Raw genomic sequence first — 15,167 nt, 5'->3', positions numbered from 1 at the left:
ACAGAGGCAAAGACATCTAATAGACACAGATGTATGTGGATATTTTGGCAGACATCATTTACAACAATGACAATAAACCTTATAAATATATAATAAAATATGATTCTGGAGCCACTGAAAGAGCACCCTAATGAAAATCATTGATGGTAGATGGCATGACGACAGGTGTAGGCTGAAGAACAAGGCTTACTGGGCACGATTCGCTCTGTAAAACCAGGCTTTGGCCTAACAGTGACAAGCTAGATTGCATGAATAATTACCCTGACATGAGTCCAAAGCAGCATCAAACCCTCCAACTTGAAAGTGTCAAAGTAAAGTTATTCCAGTGCTTCAGCTGGTCTATGTATAGAGACAACAGCTGCAATGGATTCCAGGGCGCAGAGGAGAGTAAACGTTCATATTCATTGGATTAATCTTGCTAAGCGAGAGAAAGGAGCAGGCTGTGCACCACCAACATCGCCGCTAATAAAAACAATATTTTGCTTTTCTCTTCATCTCAACCGCGGCTCACTATCACACAAACGGCTCTCCGCTAATTAATTCCTGCTCTTACTTAGTTGCAGCTGTCGATTCTCTCATCTTGCAGACGCAGACAAGTGGCGAACAGGTTCTCATTTCAAAGCCCGGCACACTGTACACATTCCTTGACTTTGCATGGGCCCCCCTGTCATCAAAGGGCCTTTATTAAGTGTCTCATACATTTACACATTGGGGAACAGTTTAAACTTGGCCCGTGATTAACAGAGCAGGGATATCTATCCCAGGAACCAATGTTAGGCTGACATCTCAACATCTGATGTGAAGTTTAAGGCTCATGTCTGCAGGTATTAATCAAAGCCACAAGCCTCTCTCTCCCTCCAGAGATCCCACATACACACAGGCCCGCTTCTCCAGTCCCTCCTCCCATCCAAACATATACAGCCCATACCTTATAGACAAAGCTAATTGGACACAATCCACTGCACGTGACACATCCAAATCTGCACAATGTGTCACCAGGATGATGGATTGCATTTATACTGTTCAAAGTTTTTAAAGTGTCTAACACTTTAGAGCACACAGCGGGGGGATGATATCGCCTGTCTGCCAACTTGTCTTTGACTAAACCAAGGCATATCTAAACTTGACTCCTCACACACACACCACTACACACACACGCACACATACATCCCACTGTCATAATGAGTCAACAACTGGCCCGCGGCTCAGACGCTCCAAGCTCTGCATTAGGTTCCACTCCAGTCACCCATAACATAGAGTCCAGCACACCCTGCCTCTCCTCCACGGTGACCTTGGGGTCAGGCCAGAATATAATGAGAGTGCTGTTTGGGGATTTGTTGGACTGTGATAGAGAAAGGGCAAGCACACGCAATGCACCCTGGGTCTTTGTCTGGGTGCTGATGGTATTGACGAGCGCTGATCGATGTTAATTGCTAGACAGAATGGCCATATTGACCAGGCTCCCTGGATGAAGAAGCCTGCAGGCCCAGTCAAAGAGAGAGAGACAGAGATACAGGGAGAAAAAGCTGCTGGGCCCAGACCTACAGCAGCTACTGGGCCCCAGATATACACACACACACACACACACAGCTCTCATTCACTTTAATGAGTCGAGAGAGGAGCACAAAGGCATAACGTCCATCAATGCCAAGTCTATTCAACACAACAGAGGGTATATGCAAAAAATATGTGTCCTGGTGTGTGTCTCTTTGTGTTTGTGTGTGCACATGTGCATGTATGAATAATGTGTGCGGCAAAGTTGGTCTGCATGAAAGTACAACGGTTTTTTGAGCGCGGGGAAACGGCAAGGAGACATCCATGTATGTGAGGATGTGTGTGAATACAGGTTTGTGTGTGCGTCTTAGCTAAGGATCAATAGGCAGGAGCTGCAGAGGCAAAGACATGGGCAATCAATATGCTGGCTGCAAACAGAGGGAGGGACAGAGTGAGCAGATAAAAAACAGCCGGGGAGATTAAAGAGACAGATAGGGAGGACAGAAAATGAAAGAGAGAAAGAGTGATGTGACAGAAGGGGCGAGAGAGAGAAAAAAAGGCCTGTTTGGTTTTAAATCAGTTTCCCCCCCAACTTTGGGTTATTTTTGGGACAATGTGCGTGCAAACCAGGTAACATTTTGTTTCTTTCTGCCAGCACAAACACCTGACGATCATTTCACTCCATCATGAACTTTACATGCAGCAAGTAATTACAGGACAAAAAAAATTGTGAAACTTACTCCAAGTACAGCTTTGTCTAACGAATAATAAGGTATGAATGCTTGAGCAACAACTTTATATTTTAATGGTCTCTGACCCCAGATGAAAATAAGGCCTCAAGTCTTTCATTTGTACCTTAATGGATGTTCATACTGCTGAGCCAGATACCTTAACTCTTGTCTCCCAGAAGAATCTCATAAATTTTATGAATTTACAATGGCAATAAGACAATCTCATCTTTTGGAAAATCTACTACTATCTGCAAATCTACTGCTACTATTAAATCAGGCTTTTGTGTATCATATGAATGAAGTTTGGATGTTCTGCCTGCTAGTCCGTCGTCCATCAGTATACCAAGATGTGCTGTAGTCCCTTTTCTGAACCCTTCCATCTGGGCTTAAGAGTACCAGACGGGCCCATACCTCATCACCAGAATGTGGTTCAAATCCCTCTCCACAACATTTACACTCTTGTCCCTTGCAGCAGTGCGGTGAGCAGCGAAAAAGCACCCAGACACAGGTGCAAAGACAGAGAGAGCCAGTGGTAGGAAAGAAGGCCAAAGGCTTGTCTATGGAGCATGACTGGAAAGGCATTCAACCACAGTACCCCTACCCAGCCCAGCTCAACCCTGTCCAGTTGCAGAAGTCTGTGTGTGTGTGTGTGTGTGTGTGTGTGTGTGTGTGATTTGAAAGTACAATGTTGAAAAGAATAAGCCTACACTTGGAGCCAAGATAACTGTCCCTGATGTATGAGGCCAACCCCCTCCCACCTCCACACACACACACACACACACACACACACACTAAGAGAGAGAATAGAGAGGAGAGTAAATTTGTGCGAGTGTGTGTGTGTGTGTGTGTGTGTGTGTGTGTGTGTGTGTGTGTGTGTGTGTGTGAATGAAAGGTATGGCAGGAGTGTTGTGTTGGCTTGGCTGACCGTCTGCGGTTGTGCGGCAGTGAGAGGGAGTTTTGGGAGCTCAGAGCGGGCGTTGCTGCCGAAATCCCTGAGAAATGTTCGTTTTGGATCCGTATCCGTGCTTACATACCGCCCTCCCGACTGTCTCTCATTCTCTGTTTCATTTTTCCCTCTTAAGGTTTAACTTAAAAGTTATGAAATGGGGAGTCAAAATACATCACTTGAAAGCGCAGCGACTCTGAAGAGTGTGTGTGTGTGTGTGTGTGTGTGTGTGTGTGTGTGTGTGTGTGTGTGTGTGTGTGCGTGTGTGCGTGTGTGTGCGTGTTTGTGTGTGTGTATGAGTGAGTGAGTGCACTGCCCTCCACACTTCATCCTGAGTCCGGGGCCACTGAGGCTGCAGGGGTGAGGTTATCTTTGGGGGAGATAATAGAGGGCAAGAAGTCTGCTTGGTTTCAAGGCAGATGTTCACTTGACGGAGGCAGGTGGCTTTGTTTTATAAGAATCTTTTTTTAAAGTTTTTTTTTCCACTTTCTCTTTCGGTTAGAGACATTTTCAAGAGCCCAATTCATTTATTCAGAAATGTACTTTAAAATCGTATTTTCTGGAGATAAATGAATTCATCCCGATAAAATTACATAATTCAAATAGTTTCCAGTGCATTTTGCTTTTTTCAAGATTCTCCACAAACACATATTAGTTGAAATAAGGCAGAATAGATAACACAAATAACGACCTGTACGAAAATTTCCTGATTAGAAGTTAGTTTGTGTTGTAAACAAGAGACATTATCTCACCTCATTAGCAGATGTTTTTCACTTAAAATTGATAGTTTTTCAGTGTTAGTTTGGTCGGCATCGCATAGCGACTGACTAATCCCATTTTGATCCAATAAGTGTGCATATGCGTGTGAGTGAAGGGGAGAGAGAGGGAGAGAGAGAGAGAGAGAGAGAGAGAGAGAGAGAGGTGGGAGGGGGTGAGGAGAGGAGAGGAGAGGAGAGGAGGGAGGGAGGGAGGATTGATCCGCGTCTGTTAAAATCTTGTTCTGGTTTTTCTTGGAGTGAGGTCTGTGCCTGCCGACGCGCCTCTCCTGTGCAGCCCCCCTCAAGAAGAGCTTTTTATGGAAGGAAACCTTGGAATTTTTTGAAAGGGAGAAAGATCTACATAATACCAGAAAAGTGGATAAAAAAAAACGCACGGCTGGGTTCTTTCTGCGTTCTCTCTTGCGTTTTCTCCTCTGGTGTCTGAATGAAACAGGGAGGCAGATATAAGGGGGAGAGGGACGGTGCAGGTTTTGGACTGGGAGTCGATCTGTCAGTGTGATTTTGAGTAAACACGTTTCCAGTGGGCCCGTTTAACTTTTATTTCTTCAGAAACTGGCGAGCTCGTCTCCTCTCCTCTTGCACCGCGGAGTTCGTTTTTTCTCGGAACGAAGAGACTTTCGTGTTTTTTCCCCTTCAGAGAAACTGCTTAAACTTTCTACGTTTAAAAAAATAAATAAAAAGATCGGATTGCATTTTCCCCCTTCAAACATTTTGGAGGTGATGTCATCGTGCTGTGTTTTGGCTGGTATTGTGTCGAGAAGGCGCAGGGAGGACTACTGCAGCCAGGCGGTAACCAGCGGCTGAGGCAGCGGGGAAGTCCGGAAAATCAGGTGCAAAGTGCGGCTGTCATTTCCTCGCTGTGTCGCGGGTGGCTGAGTCCGCCACCCAGTCACAGCTGTTCTCATCCTCTCCAGCCACCCCTCCCTCCCTCGTCTTTCCTTCTCCTTTATTATCCCTTCCCATTCTCATTCAGCACTCTCCATATACCCCTCTGAGCTGGACCGCTCCGGGACCTTATCACTCTCTCTGTCGGACACTGTTGGTCGGTGTCACCTGAGCCACAGACCCGTTGATCCAGCGTGGGGGCGCAGACATGACCGAGACCGCCTTGCATTACCCTGCGCCCGCAGAGCCCCCGTCTCCAGCTCGCCGTTTGCTCCATCAGCCAACCCAGGTAGCTCACCTCCAACAGTTCCTGATCCTGCACTGCTGGGAATAAACCTTCCTCCTGCTCCTGTCTGTGTTGGGACAAACACTCCTTTCTTCTGTCATCTCACCTACTACAGAATTCATTTTGGAGACCAGAAGCTTGCTGTTGCGCTGAAACGTTACGCATTGGATTACGCAGAAGATTACGCACGCTCCGCATCTGTCCGCAGGGCCAAGCATCATTCAGAGGGTCAACAAGGTCGATTGGAGTTTGTAATCTGTGAGGCGTGCGCGCGCTTTCACCTGTTCGTCTCCTTGTCGGGGACGCGCAGCGTTTAAAGCCCTAACCTTCCCCCTTTGCTCCCCCGCCCATCCGTCTCTCCCCCGGTCTGGACAGCTGTTAGAGGTTGCCCGGCGGTCACAGTGGCACAGTTACTCCGGCCTCACACCCCACCTTGCCCGCGCCTGTACATTTACCCACGCCGGGGGAACCGGGGCACGCCGCCGCCGATGCCAACGGGAGTGTCCGCTGACTCTTTGACTCTGCACAACATCCAGCGGATTCCAGCCACAGAGGGGAACTCTCCGGACTGTCGGACTGGCTCAAACCGAGCGAGGAGACTGTCTCTGGGCCAAGTTCCATAGTGGAGGGGGGAAGCAATGTGGTCCCTTCTTTCCACGCTGACCGTCTTGTAAGTCACTTTTATCACTTTATTGTGTAATAATCTCATTTTCCTACTCAGGTTCTTTGTCTTTTTTCAGTTGTTTAAACTATTTCCATGAAAGGCCTAGCTATAGATGAAGATGATGGAGAGGAAGGTTGCAGTGTCTAACGATTACATCACTCCTCATCAGTCCCCATAGAAAACATGCCATGGAAGGCCCTGTTTTGATTGGCTGACAGTTCAGGGTCACTGGGTCAGAGTCAGGGCCATGTTACTCATAAAACCTGCCATAAACATCTCCATCACCATCTGCACTTACTTCAGGGATGGCCAAGCTGGCTTAGGGAAGGCCATTTTCCCATCGCCAAAAAAATGTTTTTTTTCCTATTGAAAATATTTCAGAAGTTGAGTCAAATAACACCGGCTTTATCTAGTGGGATAGGAAAATGATATAGTGCCAAGAGCAAATCTAAGGGAGGAGGATACAGACTCAGGGGGCTTGAGTTTGCCCATTCGAGGTGTGTCTTGTTAAAAGCCAAGGGATTTATTTTTCTTTCTTTGTGTCGGCTGTACTTCTCCCAGATGGCAGTCATCTCCAGATACTTCTCATTCCTCACACAACCTGGACAGGGTGTGTGCTGCTGCTGCTGCCGCTGCTGCTGGTGTCTGCCTGACTTTCTCTCTCCTCTGTGTCTCCCTCACACTCTCCACTTACCTACCTAACTGCCTACATCTGTCTTCCTGTCTTGCCTATACCCCATTTTTCCACAGATACTTGCTCAGATAAAAAGTATGAATTAATAACTGATGAATGATGGCGCCCCTGGCAGTATCTGAGGAGGAGCAGTCGGAGTGTTTAGTCTGCTGGTTTTAGTTTAAGTCTACCAGAGCCAATAATCTATCCATTCATTTCCTTCTTGCCTATCGCTTTTACCACAGCCACTTCATCATATCTGCACTTATTCTCAAAACATGTTGTTTTACCAACTTGACGATGTGTCTTCAGCCAGTGAGAAAAGCCACAGGCCTTTTGCCACAACAACCTGTTGCTCTTCTCCTGAAGCCACAGCTTCATATCAAGGCCCTCTGCTTCTCTAACCAGTGCTCCACCGTTGGGTTTGTTACTGCTGATACCACTCACACGCCCACTAGCCTAACCACTATTCCTCACCAAGGGCCACTGCTGAACATCTGAAACTCTTGCAACGTGCCGAAGCCCACTGCTGCAGTGTTGGCCTACCACTCTAACCACTGCTACACACAGCTGAAACCGCTGCTCTGCACTGAGTCCCACCAGGCCGACCGCTCTCACTCCACGCTGGTGCCCAGTCCTCGGTGCTGAGGCCTGCTAGTCTAACCGCAGCCTCCATATGGTAGATCTGCTGGGACGCAGGTTTATGATGTCAGACCCTTGCTTGTTTTGGCAGCCGGCCAAGGCGCACCGGGCTTTCCCTCTCTCCATACCTCCTTCTGTCTTTACTTCCCCGACTTTTACTGTGCGCTCTCTTATTCTCTCATTTTCTCATCCCTCCCCCACCCCCGGCTGATCCTGTCTCCCTCTTTCCTCTCTCCTTCTCTTTCTCTCTGTGGCTGGCATAATATGGAGTGTCTGTGGTTTTTGTGGGAGCAGGGGAATCCAGTGCAGAGGCACTTTTCCTGCAGTGTCCTCGGCGGCAGTGCAGCCGTGGTGTTTTAACAGCTGAGAGTCCTCACAATGCACAGGCGCTCAGGTTTTTTCGGCTGCGCAGGCAAAATGTGAGGGCCAACACTCTACTGCATTGCCCAGGATGTCTGCATCTATTAGAACAGCTCAAGGGCCAACACACCAGCTATGGGAAAGAAAAGATTGGGAGGAGAAAGGCTCAGAGAAAGGAAGCAAGATGTTTGTGATGGTATATGTGTGTGTGTGTGTGTGTGAGTCAGGAGGCAGTGACATGTGTTACGATGTGCATGAGTTGAACCCCCTTCCTCTTTCTTTCCCATTATTTATCTTTTTGTCTACTTCTCACGCCAGACCACACTCTGTGGTTATACTACTGTCTCTCATTTTGGCATTTTTTCTTCTCCTTTCTTAGAGGTGTAACCTTAGTCTTTTTTTTTTTATCCCTCTCTCCTCTTTCTCACATCTGTGCATCTGCCCACTCTTTCTGATTTTATCTCACCTCTTTTATTCTCTGTCAGCATTCTCTGGCTTCATCTCCCCTCTGTTTATTCTTACATCACCTTCCTCTGTCCTGCGTTCTCCCAATCCCTTTGTGTACCTCTCAGTCTACCTCTCTCTCCTCCTCGCTATCTCCCTGTCTCAGCAGCGCGTACATCTTTGCTTTGGCCCAGCTGTCAGCTGCCTGCTCCTCCTGTACACACACACACACACACACCCTGCACACATCTGCACATCTGTGTGCATGCCCATGACAGTGCGGAGGAGTCGCCTTGCTAACCCCAAACATAAAGGAAGATGGGAGGCAGGGAGCGATAGGAGAAAGGTAGAGTGGACAGAGAGGCGAGGAAAGAGAGAGATAACGTAGAGGAAAGATAGGGAGGACAACAAGTCAGAGAAAGAGAGAGGAGCAGAGAGAGAAGAGGCATGCAGAGAGATAGCAAAAAATGAGGTGGGGAAAGACAAAAGTTGTAGGATTGCCTCTCAGCCCACACACTTGGTTCTGAACTTCATCAAGTCTTCAGCCACTAATTCAGAGCAGTTCAAGGACTGCCAGAGTAGATTTTGCGCAACTGAATTCCTCCCTTTCTAAAGCTGTAAATAACAATTGATATATTCAAGGTCAAGGTCTAAACTTCAATTAAGCAATGAAATAAAGTGAAAAGAATTTTAATTGTAACTATAACCAGCTGTTTCTGTCATAAACGTCTCTAAATGTCCAGATAGTCAGAAGGATAAGGTAGAAATAAGTAATAATACAAATAAATTATATTTTCACATGAACAATACACATATATTCTGTATGCTACACCACCATAATTATTCCCCATCAATTGATTCATCCATAAATCATCTTTCCACACATTTGGGTAGCTCATGTTCTCACTTATTCATAGCATCTCTAAATGTGACCACAGTCCACCGCTCTCCAAAGCCACATCACAGCAGCGTGTACACCTGTAGTCAAGCCCAGCTGTCTACATACACAGAGCAGCCAAATAAGTCAGCCCATTCCCTTAGATGTCCAAACCAAAACATGTTCTAGTTGTCTCGGCATGTTTGCCATTTCGCCATGGTCCAATCAGGTCATTTGGAGGCCAGATTTTGGTGTGGCGAAAGTCACTGACGGGTCAGAAATTAGGTTTGGAAAGAAGGCTGGTAGCGTAACTATAAACACTGCTCTGGGTGTTGTCTGTCTGCCGATCCTGGACATCTGCCTGTCTGTATGTCAAGTTGCTGTGCCAGCTGCACACCCAGCAGTGTGAGTAATCACCCAATAAGGGAAAGAGATGTTGAACAGAGAGAACAGCAGAGAAGAAAGAAATGGAAATGATGGTGTCACGCTTGACTTTTCCAACACTAAATGTTGCTTACATATTTCTAAATTCATCTGTTTCTACTTTTTCCAGATGTATCCAGATGTTGCTGGTGATGTGCAATCCATTACAGGTAAGAGTCTGCATGCTTGACAGTGAATGATTGTACAGTATAAAAGACATGTTGTATATTGGTAGTAGGTGAAAATTTTAAAGCCTGTTCATGACTCTGTATGTGTGTGTGTGTGTGTGTGTGTGTGTGTGTGTGTGTGTGTGTGTGTGTGTGTGTGTGTGTGCCAACCTCTGGATGTGTGTGTGTGTGTTCTCAGCAGGTACTTGGTGTGGATGGGGTCAACTTCAGTGTGCATGTGGAGAACCAGACACAGGTGCGAGACACCATGAGTCGGCGACACCACCGGGTTTACCAGCTCTACAGTCGCACCAGCGGCAAACACGTCCAGGTGCTGGGACGCAGAATCAGCGCCCGTGGAGAAGATGGAGACAAATATGGTAAGACACACACACACAGAGGTGCGCAGGGAGGCAGTAAACACACAGATTAACACTTTGGTACGTGTGTGAATGCGACACTGAGAAAGATTCTGACTTGCACACATGCACGCTCATACCATCTAAAGACTGCAAGTACAAAGACTTGAAGATTGACCAAGTGCATGCATGAACGGATACAGAATGCAGCTGTGCAGGCACACTCACAAAAGCACACACACATGCCTCCCCAGGCTTTGGCAGAGGGGCAGTGGAGCTTGTCTTGGGAGTACAAAGACCTCATCGACTGGCTGCTGACTCAATGATTCACAAGAGAGCAAAAGAAAGAGAAAAAGAGAGAAAGAAGGTGTTAGTGAAAAAAAAAAGTGTGAGTTAGACGCAGAAGCCTGGCAGGTAGAGTGTCGGACCGAGTGTTAGAAACTCATCTCCTTCATCGATCCCTGCATTGATTTCTCATCCTCCCTGTTGTCTCCTCTGGATTTAAAACAGCAGGCTTCCTCTCCCTCCCTCCCTCCCTCCCTCCATCCTTTACACTCCCTCTGTCCATCCCCCACTCCCTCCTCCTCTCCTCCTTCTCCGTCTGTAATGATGTCTAACCCATTCTTAAACTACACACAGAATCAATGGGCTGAAGAAAGCCAAGCCATAAAGCTAGAGTTCATATTTCTGTATGTACTCCAGCGGTGGCTCATATTGCACATCCCTTCCATTCACAAACATGTCAGGTTGGTAACGCGCCACTTCAAGCCATAAATTGGACCGTAGATGCAGAAGCCTGTCTGTTTTTGACAAATACCACACCAAAGAGTAAAAGAAACCAACTATGGCATTGAGGTATTACACGGGGGAACCAAGAGCAGAACGAGAAGAAATACAGCAAAGAAGGGGCGGGTGCATGAAGATATACACATGAAGTGAAAGAGCAGAAGGGAGACGAGAGGAGAGTTGGGGGAAGAGAGGAAGAGGGCAAGCAGGAGGGAGGTATTGATTTCTCTTGACCCCTTTGTTGACTAAGGTCATGTAGGAACCATTTTAGGGATTTATTTTTAAACAGGCACAAACGCTCTCTGAAGATGTGTAGTTAGTGAAGCGATATTGCCTGGAAGGACGAACATACATACACAAACACACATGCACACGCCTTAAAACAACAGGGTCGCAGACACTCAGTCTGAGTGTTCTCCTGCTTCTCCCAGGCCCACTGTGCTCTGTCTACTTTCGGCTGTTATCTTTTTTACGAGGCCCATTTGTGGTCAGCAGCCTCACATCCATGTGTGTGACCAGGCTTATCTTACAACCATCTGTCCAGCCAGAGACATTTACATCTGTGTGTGATTTATCAGCACGTTTAATGGCGACTATGAATCCTAAAACCGTGATTCGATGTGAATGCCTTACCTGGTTTAAAAGCCAAATCTGATTTAATGATGGTTGATAATCTGTGCAATTAATGTCACTCTGTTAATGGAAGCTTGAACGTTGTTTTTTTGCTATGGCAAGTGAACTAACTGAGCTCTAAATATGCATTACCTTAATCTTTCTACCTTTAATACTTACGCAGTAAAACCTAATACATGAGAGATCTGGTAAACACTGGCACACTGTGGCTCTAATGTCTGTCTGTCGTTCTGTCTGTCCCTTCACAAGCCCAGCTCGTAGTGGAGGCCGATACCTTTGGTAGCCAGGTGAGAATCCGGGGCAAAGAAACCAATTTCTACCTGTGCATGAACCGCCGGGGCAAGCTGGTAGGAAAGGTGAGACTTCTTTTGGTTAACACAGACATGTTTATTAAAAAAAAAATCTTATTGCTATTTTCATTCAGTTTCCTGACCAGCCTCTTTTTGTTTCTCCAAATGTGTGTCTGTGTGTGTGTCTGTGTGTGTGTGTGTGTGTGTATGTGTGTGTGTGTGTGTGTGGGTGGGTAACTGTGGTTTCTCTGCTCTCTCAGAAGGCCAGTAATCGAAGCGCCGACTGCGTCTTTGTGGAAAAGGTTCTGGAAAACCACTACACAGCTCTGATGTCAGCGCGCTACACGGGCTGGTATGTGGGCTTCACGAAAAGAGGGCGTCCTCGCCGCGGCCCCCACACACTCCCCAACCAACAGGACGTACACTTCATGAAGCGCTTCCCGCCTGGGGAGCAGCCTGACCTCACCACCCCCTTTCGATTCACCACCGTCAGCAAGCGGGGCAAGAGGGTGCGTGCTACTGGGCCCCGCTAGTAGTGGCTAACGCTAGCACCCACTGTCTTGTCATCCAAAGCCTTGACCTGAGCCTGCCAATGGCTAACCTAGTCATCTCTTCCGCCTCACATGACTGAACATCTCCCTTTGTTGGGACAAACATTGACCAGAAACTTGATGAATCATTCATGGGGTTTAGCTTTACACCTACTAATTTGCCACTACAGCCCCCTAGTTAGTGATCATTCCTCTCAGTTTTAGTTCCCTTACTGGACCAACTGGACCATTACTGGTCCATCACTGGAAGCTCTATGGACCTGGTCTGCTTCCCTTCATAGGCCAGAAATATTGACAGGGAACCTGAAGGGCAGCCAAACAGAGTCCCCAGCTTATGGCTCCACAAAGGCCTTTATTTCACAACCATGAAAACCACAAGGCCTTCATGTCTCCTGTTCTGGACCAGCTGGACAATGTCAAGTATGGGATTACAACTGGACCATGCAGGGAGAGAACAAGGGTGGGAAAGACTGACTGAACAAGGGAGTGGGTGCTTAGCCTATGGGATAAAGGGAAAACAGGAAGGAGAAGACAGGACAACCGCGGAGTGGACAAAGGGATAAAATGATCTGCACCGAACAAATAATGGACTGTTGACATGTGACGCACTTATTTTTCTCACCGCTAAATTGGTGAGAACCTGTGAGACTGTCGGATGAACGGATGGATGAATGAGGGAATGATAAAGTGAGTGACTTACTGACAAAATGCATGTTTGTAAGATGAAGAAATATATGTAACTGTGTGTGCGTGCGTGCGTGTTTGTGTGTGTGAGTGAGTGAGTGCACCAACAACCGTGAGTGAAGCTGGATCACGAGGGACTCTGGAGAGGGACCATACAGTCCCTGCATGAACCCGTGACAACTCACTGCAGGGACTGAAGCTTTAGGAACTGGAATGTATAAAAACCAAGCTGCACCAAAAAACAGCCAGCCAATCACAGAAAAACCAAACCAACGACCGACCAAAGACAACTGGAGACCTTCTTCATGACTCCTCTTTACGCCCTGCTCCCCCCACCAACCCCCTCCCCCCCAGGACACAACACCCTCTGCTTATAGGTGCAGAGGATGACGAGCGCAAGGGGGGAGCATGGCGGGGAGGGCGCCTTCTCTATTAGCATTGCTATAGAAACGACCCAGGGGATGATGCTCCCGTGCGATACCGTGGATACAGAATGCTGCTACCAGGACATTCAGTGGAACAAACCAAAGTCTCATGCATACACACAGGAGAAAAAATATTAAAGGGAACAATTTATTGAAAGTTATATATATATTATATATATAAAAGAAGACAGAAACCCTAAATAAGCAATCTTACTATGATGGTTACTATAATTATTACGATAAAATTATTTCATTTATTTATTTCAGCTCTGTGTGCAGCAGTCTTTCTCGACTCAGTAAACCTTACAGAAACATTTCCTGTGTGTCATTGAACTGCTTCTTCACACGCTCTCTTTTCTGTCACGAATAGATTCACGTTCAGAGAGGCTCCAGATGTGCTCAGCTGGCTTTAGTGTTCTATTAGTTGATCGATTGAACATTAATTGGCAATCTTTGATAACCTATAAATCATTTAAGTCCTGTATGAAGCAAGAATACTATACATTTGCTTGTTTTGGCTTCTGTAACGTGACGGTTAAATGGTTTTCTGCTCTATATAATTCTGATTTGAACATTGTTAGGTTTTGGATTGTTGGTTAAACAAAACAAGCAATCTCTTTAAACAAGTGTGATAAGCTTTAGGGTTGGGCACTATGGTGATATGCACGGTGATGCAATATTAATTTGGCAAGTGTCACAGAATTGGTCATACTGTTTACACTGAGGGTATCCACCCCTGTATCCCATATGAATGATGATAATATCTCTGGCTGTATCAGACCATGGTTGATGCAATCAGTCAGACAGCGCAGTGATTTATGGTAATATTGTGTTTGAATGCGTTTTACATCAATTTTTAGGTATTAACATGTCTTACATATCACCATACCACCCACTCCAAAATGGGATTTTTCACCATTTTTTGACTAAACCACTAATTAATTAATTGAAAAAAAAAACAATCCACAGATGAATCTTTAATGAAAATACATGTTAGTTGCTGCTCTAGCTTGCTTTACAATTCTTAGAAAACTACTTAGGAGATTTGAAAACTTCCTCTGAGCGAGTATCAAGGGCCAATAGCGGACTGTCATGGCAACCTCACTCTCTTCCTCCTATCAGGTGTGAGAGTTACTGTAGCGATTGCATTTCCGACAGAACGCTCCCTGACACCTGCAGCACTTTTAGTCTGATTAGATTTCTGATAGAGCCGTGATGCGAGCACTTGAAGGCCACAGAAGAACGGACTCTCAAACTGTAAGTGGTTAGCATAGGTGAAGTAGCCACTGAAGCGCTCAAGATCTGATCTCATTAAATTGTACAAAAATACAGAAATAAGACTGACCAGCTTGACTCAAGAACCCTTTGAAATTGCCAGTCGTGCACCAACTTTTCTGCAAAAAACAACAGTCATCTCCATGTTGTAAAGTAATACCCTGAATATACAGCATGAAGGATAAGACAAAACAGGGGAAAGGAAACATGCAGTAGTGAGTTTGAGTTTCATAGCTGCTTCTCGTCTCATCTATCCTGCTCTTATCCCCCGCATCCCTCCCCTTCCTTCCCTATCCTAGCGGGAGGTCACTGAAGAGATGTCGCTGCCAAATGACCCAATCATGCCGGGAGACACAAACAGCTGACTCAGGGGGAAAAAAGGGTTGTACCAGAGGATTCCTATTGCAAGGCAGCAGGAATCTGTGCTGGAGGGGGGTGGTATAAGGAGGAGACAGTGGGGTGGGAGGGAAATGGGGGTGGGGTGGGGGGTGGGGGTCGGATAAAGAAGAGCGAGTAAGGGGTGGTGGTGGGGTGAGTTGTTCATTTCTGGAACGTTGCTCCAGTTCCACTCGGGAATGATGGAAATATTCTGCGTAGCCAAACCCAGAGTGGAAGGTGTATGGTAATCATGTCGGGGAAGGAATGCCAAATATGTGCGTGAGAACGGAGCTGTGACCTGAGAGCTGCAGGAATTATGGGCCAAAATCCCACAGACCCAGAGGAAGCACACACACCCATACACACATCATATACTAATGGTGCTCCACCAAGCACAAATCCATCCCACATAACT

The 15,167-nt window shown here is 46.5% G+C and overlaps 1 protein-coding gene across 3 annotated transcripts; it reads left to right on the top strand.

Annotated features, from left to right (window-relative positions):
* Nucleotides 1–4,162: 4,162 nt before the first annotated feature.
* On the top strand, nucleotides 4,163–14,488 carry fgf18a (fibroblast growth factor 18a). 3 transcript variants are annotated; one of them, XM_067599185.1, is made up of 5 exons: nucleotides 4,163–5,791; nucleotides 9,335–9,374; nucleotides 9,574–9,751; nucleotides 11,399–11,505; nucleotides 11,700–14,488. In XM_067599185.1, the coding sequence occupies exons 1-5, from the start codon at nucleotides 5,760–5,762 to the stop codon at nucleotides 11,970–11,972; spliced, it is 630 nt and encodes a 209-aa protein (XP_067455286.1). In that variant the 5' UTR covers nucleotides 4,163–5,759; the 3' UTR covers nucleotides 11,973–14,488. The 3 variants fall into 3 exon arrangements, with proteins under 3 accessions (XP_067455286.1, XP_067455285.1, XP_067455284.1); XM_067599184.1 differs by having other exon boundaries at nucleotides 9,571–9,751; nucleotides 11,703–14,488; XM_067599183.1 differs by having other exon boundaries at nucleotides 4,165–5,791; nucleotides 9,571–9,751.
* The last annotated feature ends 679 nt before the right edge of the window (nucleotides 14,489–15,167 follow it).

This window comes from Thunnus thynnus, chromosome 9, assembly GCF_963924715.1.
Source record: "Thunnus thynnus chromosome 9, fThuThy2.1, whole genome shotgun sequence".
Taxonomy (NCBI): Eukaryota; Metazoa; Chordata; class Actinopteri; order Scombriformes; family Scombridae; genus Thunnus; species Thunnus thynnus.
The sequence above is the reverse complement of the archived record's forward strand: the minus strand, read 5'-3'. Positions and strand labels throughout refer to the sequence as shown.